We start from the raw sequence: 8,065 nt of genomic DNA, 5'->3' as shown, positions 1-8,065 counted from the left end.
TGAAAATGACTGCTAAATATTCCAGAGCTTGTTAGTAAAACAAGAGGATCACCATATACATACACATATGTATATATGTATCAAAATAGTATCAGTACAGTTCCATTCTCCAGACCGTGAAGCACTAGGGCAGTTTTGATTACAAACACAATAACAAAAGCCTTCCACTTTCCCAAGACCTCTTAACACTGTTTACCACTTAACTGAAACGCAGTACTAAAATAAATATTTTCTATTGTAGAACCACTCTCCAAATTTTTGTAGGACTACCTTAAAACAGCAGGCTAATGACTTTTTTCTTGTTCAAATGGTATCTGCTTGTAAAACAGTAAAAACATTCAAAACCAGTTTACCCAACAAATACCTCACATTAGGTTTCCTTTTCCCTCAAAATTCTCAAAATGACAGATGCTGACAAGACACACACATATAAACAACCTCCCGAGACTCTCCAAAGTAAACTTGACGGAAACCCTTCCTGCTCAAGGGTTATACATCTTAGGATAAAGCTACCCAGCATTTTGTTTTGGGTGTGAAAATGCCATAAAATGTCCAAGGATTGTTTTTGTGTTCAAGCCTATACATCTACAATGTAGATACCCCCCAGAAAAGAATTACTCCTACAAGTTAAAAGATGACCATGGGAAATCACGCCCATTGTTCCCAGGCTGCACATGGCTTGGAAGGGCCCCTGTTTGAGTGGACTGTGGGAACATGCAGCCCTTCCTCACTCAGCTCCAGAGGAGCCAGGTCCACAGTGAGCTGGCTCAAGTAATACGGAACCAGGGAGCCTCCCACAGCCCTGATGCAGTGAGAGGAAGCACTTTTAAACAATGGCGGAGTCCCAAAGAGGCCAAGGTAGCTCCTCATTTTCTTTCAGGAAATAAGCTATTTTGGAAAAGACACTCAAATCCCACAACATTTAAATATAAAAAGTCTTTTCTTCTTAAAGATAATGCTAATATAGCTAAAAAATGGGTTAGAAAGTGCATTGTAAAGAAATAAATAATTCTCTAAAACCTCAAGGTAAGTTGGCGCCCACGGAGTTTGCTATGACAAAACACCTTTGAGAAAAAAAAAAAAAGCCTACGGTACCACTTTTTTACATAGAAGCCACTTAACCCAGGCCACCACCACCTTAAAGCACTTCTGAAAGTCAGACTGACACAGCCCTCATCCCCGTGACATAAACCTGCCCAGAGCATTCTGAAGGACACCTCCTGGATGCCACAGGCTTTCCACTGCCTTCCTGTACCACTGTGGAAACACTAAAACCTTCTGCACAGAGCTATCTGAGACATCTGGAGCTCCCCTCACACCACTCCCAGATCTCTCAATTTCATGTTTTTTTAAAAAAGCAAACTTGCTAAAGTCAAAGTAACCACCTGCCAAGGGGTTAGACCACACATTAGTGAAGCATTATGTAGGCTGGATGGTTGGCCCAGTGTAGTATGTGTGAACTTACAAACTATGTTCCAAAAATTACATTTCTTATCAGAAAATCCAGCTGTTCTTAAGTAGGCCCATTGCCAGCAACAGGCTCATTACCCTAGGGGAGAGACCGACCATCCCTTAAAGTAACTGTCATATGATAACACTTTCATTTTCAGATTATTAAGCAGTGAATTATTTCAAATCCCAAAAGTTAACTTTCCCAAAAGTAGTCAGCTATAAAAGTTATTGAAGTAGTCAGAATACTTTGTTCCTAGAAAAATAGAGCTATACATAACTGATATTAATAATCACTTTCGAAGACAAAAATCTACATTTCCTTCACAAAGCATTAACCTTTCTCTATCAAGGAAAATATAACTTAAAAATCTTCAATGTCTGTGTTGGATCTGAAATCTGTGGCAATGGAGCAGCCGTGAATGACTTCCTGGGTGTAAAGTGCGAAGCTAAAGACCTGTTGCCTTCCTCTGATTGGTTTTGCTTTCTAAAGTAATATCCAAATTGCATGAGCCATCTGATTTCATTCTCAAGTCACTGGCTCTTGGCTAAGCACACACTGTTGGCTACACATCTAGAAAGGTATTCAATCCATCTGACAGGTCACTATGGAAGTTTTTTTAAGACACAATTTAATAGTTTGCAGTTAAGGAGTCTGCATTTTCAAAACTATTCATGCATTTAGAACTTTTAGCTCAATGTTGCTAATACCAGTCTTTGAAAGAAAGCAACACTGGCAGAAGTGTTTAGACTGACTTTGGTAGAATAAAGCCATTTGAGATTTTCAAGGTAATTTAGAGCTATAATCTCCACATTAATAGGTAATAACTGACATATTGCCTTCTTCCTTGCTCTTCTCCCCTATATGCTCTACAATGTGTAAACTCTAACTCATCTTGTGAATTACCTCACGGTTTACTCGACTACTCAGAAGTGGAGAACAGAGTAGTAACTAATCTCGTTTCCTGCTAATAGTCATGACTTGCTCTGGAAACATGCTGCAATTATGCTAGGCTTATGATCTCAAAGGGCACGTAACTACCCCTCAACATCAGAGGAAACAAGCTTGATGACTTTAAAGGCCTAGCAATTACAATCCTAACAGATAAGATATAACAATGGGGGAAAGAAAAGCAGAGAAATTCCAGTAACAATTTTATTTATCCCCCTAATTTTTATCATGGGAAAACCAGGAATCAAATGTCATTATGTCATATAAGGTCTATACTTACTTTAAACAAAAATGTAACATAGTGTTAAACTGGCTTTCAAAGCGTGCTCCAGCACAGCTGCACTATGCACTAGTAATCGCGAGGCTGTGCTGTAGCGCACTCTATTCTGCAGTTCCATTACGTTCTGACAAAAATAGAATTAAACTGTGCGACCAGACGAGGACTTCAATTACACTACGTGGCAAACTTAGCATTTCAATGGAGTCTATTTTCTCTTGCAGTTTAAAAGCAAAGTCAAATATCACATCTTTCTCAAGGCTCACAAAGATGATTCGGGCTGTTTGTTTGGCACATTTTTAATCTCTATCACCACAGCGGGGACACTGCCTTCAGCTTTAGTCCTCCTGGGCTTCTTCTCTAGGTTTTCACTGAGTTCTAAACAAGAAATGCTAACTGTTGGAGCCTTCTCTGCCTCCTTTCCAGAATGGACCTGTGGCCGTGTCCCACAGCACTGCTTCAAAGCACACTGAGTTCTGCAGGCGAGCTCACACGGGACGACACTTGATTTAGAGCCTACGCTAGCGAATTCAGGCTGGATGGTGGTGGCGTGAATTCCATGATTGTGAAAAACATCTTTAATGGTTTTGGCCACCTGCATGTATGAAGCTGGGTCTTCACATTTTATATGAGCAGTGGCGATGATCCTGCTTCCGGCGAGCTGCCAGACGTGTAACTCATGGACTTCCTCCACTCCTTCAACATCTCGTAGCTCTTTTACCAAATGTTTGATATCAATTTGCTTAGGAACAGTCTGTAGAAGAATGAGAGCGGACTCCTTGAGCAGTGGGTACGTCGTGTAAAGAAGTATACAAACCATTATAATGCACAGGGTTGGATCTAGGTAGAGGACCCAGCACGGACCAGCCTCGTGCATGGGGGCCTGGGTGCTGTTCATCAGCTCTACAGACGATTTGCAGGGATCAGGAAAACACGGGTTCACACAAAAGTCGTCTTCAGTACAACCCTTCCAGGAAAAGTAGAAGACCAAGGCATTCACAACAACGATCACAGAGCCCAGGGCATCTCCAAGGACGTGCAGAAACACTCCTCGCATGTTCAGCTGTCCAGCCCTGTTGTCTTCTGATTCCAGACTGTCTGACTCCTGGATGAGATTCCCATTTACCTGTACATCCACTGGATCATCACTTCTCAACTTCTCTGGCTCTACAACAAAACAATACAATTTTAACTACGCACATTTAAAGTGTCCATAAAAACATCCTGTCTGGCGGTAAATTTCAACTTGTTTCATAAAGCACAATAAAAGTGTGCTGAGAGCAATTCACAGTGAGCTGGCACTGGGTACTGCCAGTACACAACAGCAAAAATTCAACTGTGTCACTGGGTTACTGTTCCTTCTCGTTCCTTCCCACCCTCTCTCACCTGCCCCCCACTACTGGGTTAGTGTCCTGTAAACATTCTACTTCACTTCTCTGAAACATACAAGAGAAGCAAAATTTAAGGTGACCAGTTAAGTAGCACTGAGGACTTACGTCCTCTGACACAAACTAATCTTAGGTGAGTTTCTCTTTACTCTGTGGCACTAGGTAGACTGAGAAAATCGGCTCTAACGTAAAATATTCATCATGAACATAAAATATACTGTCTTGGCAGAGGAGTTTACACACTGACAAATCAACAACCTGGGGCTATTGCTGGGTGGTGCAAGCCTTTGATCCCAGCACTGGGGAGACAGATGCAGGAGGAATTCCGTGAGTTTGAGGCCAGCCCATTCTACAGAGTTAGTTCTACAGACAGCCAGGGCTACATGGAGAAACCCTGTCTCCAGGAACCAAAAACAAACCAACAAGCACAACACAACCTGAAGCTATCAATGAAGTTGGAAATCAATAATCACTTAGTAACCTAAAAGTTCCAGTCAGACAGCACACCTGGGCAGCTTCATCTTCTCCTTTCTATGTACCACCTGCACTTCCTTAACATGTTACTATGCACTGGAGAGGTTAAGCTGCCTCTGTATGGAACTTAAACAGATACAAACAGCAAGGAAAAACTGGAAGGAACAAAACGTTAACATCGAGCCTGGGTGGTACCGGCTGGTTCTAATTTTTTTTTCAACACTTACCTTCCAAATTACCATCATGTACAGTGTGCTCAAGATGAAAAACGTTCATTAAAACCCCAAGGGTAATACATCACCATTGGGTCTAGTCCCATTATGCCAGACCCGAAGAAGTAAGGATGCAACATGCCCTGGCAGGTCCCTAAACTGTGATTTTACGGATTAGGCGGTCGGTTCTGGGAAACACACACTCACAAAGGCCGCCTTTAACCAGGGCCCACACACCCCCAACACATCATTATCAAACTTGTACAGTGGGCACGAAACCACCGCGCACCCGGGCGCGGGGCGTGGCACCCACCGCGGTCGCCAGGGGGCGCTCGTCCCGACCCCTCCGGCGCTCACCTGCCTGGTCCGCCTTCAGCCCGTTGGAATTGCTGGTGTTAGCCACTAGCGTGTTGGTCTCCTCCTGGTCCGGCTCCTGGTCCGGCGCCCGGCCCGGCGGCGCGCCCGCTTCGCCCCCCGCGCGGCCCGCCTTGCGCGCGCCCTTGGCGAGGTGGCCGTGGCCGTGGCCGTGCGAGTGGCCGTGGCCTGCGCCCTGGCCCTCGCCGCTGTGGTGGTGGAACAGGCAGAGCCCCAGCACGTTGACTAGCAGCCCCGCCACGCCGACGCTAAGCACCACGAGCGGCTGCTGCATCTCATGCGGCTCGATGAAGCGCTCGACGGCTTCCAGCAGGATGGCGAAGCACAGCCCCGTGAGGAAGATGGCGTTCACCAGCGCGCCCATCACCTCAGCGCGGATCCAGCCGAATGTGTTCTTCTGCGTGGCGTGAGTCCTCCGGGCGAAGCGCTCGGCCACCAGCGCCACCACGAGCGCCAGCACGTCCGACAGCATGTGGAAGGAGTCGGACAGCATGGCGAGCGACGCGGTCACCCGGCTCACCACCACCTCCAGCACCATGAACATGAAGGTCAGCAGCAGCATGCACAGCAGCCGGCCGCGGTTGCGGCCCCAGCAGCCCATGGCGGCGGCCTGAAGCTCGGCGCTGACGCGGGAGCGGCGCTGTGGAGAAACCGCCGGCCGCGCAGCTACTCAAGCGCCGGCGCTCGGCTGTACTGGCGAGGCGGAGGGCGCGGCGGGCCACTGCGTACCGAGGGGCTGCCGAGCATCGGACCGAGGCGCTCGGGAGACCGCGTCCGCAGCGACTGCGCTCGGCCCGGTGGCGGCCGCCGTCTTCACCCCCCCGCCTTTGCAGACGGTTTACAAAAAAACTTTGCTTTGCACTCGGAACCCCCGTTTTCACACGGACCCGAGCGTGACAAGGCCCCGGTGTCCCGCCCCCCCGGCCCGGCTCGCCTCCCCATTGGCCAGAGCTGCCTCACGACAGCCCTGGCGTCCCGCCCCTCCTCAGTCTCTATTGGCTAGCGCGGCGGAGGGGCGGGAGGGGGCGGGGCGCGGCCGCGGGAGCTGGGGGCGGGGCCTGTGCACTAGGGAGCGGGGCGTGGGCCGGGGGCCGCGGCCGGGTGCAGCGGCGGGCGGTGCGGGGGAGGGTGGGCGCGGGCCGCGTGCAGCGGTGGGCAGGCGGCAGGGCGGTGGCGCTGAGCCCTGGGGCGCCGTGAGCAGTTCCCGCTTCCCGCGGTGAGGGTTCCGGGCCGTGGTTCCCCTGCTCCGGCTTGGCCGTCCCAGACTTTGATCCTGCGAGCTGGGTGCACGTGGGGGCGGCTGGGTGACAGGTCGGCGCCCAGGAGGGGCGGGGAGTTCGGGCTGTGCGGGCGGCGGGGGCGCGGCCGAGCGAAGAGCTGAGTTAGGGACTGGTTTGCTAGCAGGACAACCCCAGCCCCGGGAACACTTTCCATTCAGCGGGTCTCACCCGGAGGGCCACCCCCCGGGGCAACCGTGTGAAGTCAGCCTGCCGCCAACACTCTAAGGTGTGGGGTGCTGACTTGGGCGGGAGCCTGCTGCGTGACTTGGGCAAGTCACCTAATCTCTCTCCACCTGTTTCTTCATCAATAGAGGAAAGGGTTGGGCAAGTAGAACTCTTCTGCTTCCTTCTAGCTAAAATTCCAAGGCTCTGTGAGTTCACACTATTTATAGGTTACAAACCTCCGAACCCTTGTGTGGGCTGTTTGGAGGGGGAGGGGCGGCTAGAATACAAAAGAAAGTGGTGGAAAGGCCCCAAGAACCAAACACCCTTGCTGAGTTGGCTAAGACTCTTTGGAGTTGGTCTTCTAGGTGAGAATAGTGAATGTGTGCACATCAGTGTGGGAAAAGGTCTCCCAGAGTGGACCTCCATTGGGAGGCCTCCGTTGGGCCATCAAACTGGATGAAGGACCCCCTAGGTTACAGCCATTGCATTGAGCTATGCATGGCCCACTGTGTCCTTTTGCATGAAAATTTTTCTTCTTTTTCCTTTTGGTTTTTCAAGACAGTTTCTGTGAGTGACCCTGGCTGTGCTGGAACTCGCTCTGTAGATCAGGCTGGCCTCGAACTCAGAGATAAAGCTGCCTCTGCCTTCTGAGTGCTGGGAATTGGGTGTTCGCCGCCACCACCACCACTCAGCAGAAATTCTTGTTCCAAGACTGCCTCTTGCTTTGTAAATGATGTTCTCATCCCAGCACGCAGACTGGGAAACTAGCTAGGTGGGTCTTCATATTGTTTTGCTGAATGAGGGAGCATGGTCAAAGATTCCCAGTTTTGTGAGGGAATAAACAGCAGAACCTGGCGATTGCCTGGATGTTGGGAGGCAAGAGAGCTAAAGGGGACATTAACAGTTATGTTAATGCCTTAAATGGCATTTTATTGGACAATGGGAGAACAGTGAACTCCACTTTGAGACGCTGAATTTGAAGTAAGACACATGATAGTGGTGCTTAGATTGGATTACCCCATACACACACAGAAGTGGGAAACACAGCCTCAAAAGTCCAGCCTCTCTATAGAAGCCTAAATTTGGAAGGCACTTAAAGTATCCTTATGTCACTTGAGTCACTGGGCAGCCGGGGACCATTTTGCCTCCTACTGTGGCCTTTTATTGAGACAGATTCCTTTAAAGCAGTGGTTCTCAACCTTCCTAATGCTAGACCCTTTCCTTGCTACTTCATAACTTAATTTTGCAACAGTTACAAATCCTAAAGTAAATATCTGTTTTCCAATGGTCCAAGGTGACTCCCACCTCCCCAGAAAGGGTCATTTGACCCCCAAGGCGTTGTGACCCACAGGTTGAGAACTACCGCTTTAAAAGAAGTTGATAACGCAAAGCAGAAGCAATAGGTAAATAAGGCAGGCTTGCCTTGCCAACCGGGCCTTGCCCCTACAGGGGCTAAACAGACCAGCCTGGAAGATGTTTCTCGTGGTAGTCAT

General features: G+C 49.0%; 1 protein-coding gene across 1 annotated transcript; it reads right to left on the bottom strand.

Moving 5' to 3' along the window:
* Nucleotides 1-2,026: 2,026 nt before the first annotated feature.
* On the bottom strand, nucleotides 2,027-5,900 carry Slc30a1 (solute carrier family 30 member 1). The gene is made up of 2 exons (NM_022853.2): nucleotides 5,110-5,900; nucleotides 2,027-3,845 (listed from the first exon to the last, which is right to left on the bottom strand). Exons 1-2 carry the CDS (start codon nucleotides 5,726-5,728, stop codon nucleotides 2,941-2,943), a joined length of 1,524 nt encoding a protein of 507 aa, NP_074044.1. The 5' UTR covers nucleotides 5,729-5,900; the 3' UTR covers nucleotides 2,027-2,940.
* Between the last annotated feature and the right edge of the window lie 2,165 nt (nucleotides 5,901-8,065).

Source organism: Rattus norvegicus, chromosome 13 (assembly GCF_036323735.1).
Source record: "Rattus norvegicus strain BN/NHsdMcwi chromosome 13, GRCr8, whole genome shotgun sequence".
NCBI classification, from domain to species: Eukaryota; Metazoa; Chordata; class Mammalia; order Rodentia; family Muridae; genus Rattus; species Rattus norvegicus.
The sequence above is the reverse complement of the archived record's forward strand: the minus strand, read 5'-3'. Positions and strand labels throughout refer to the sequence as shown.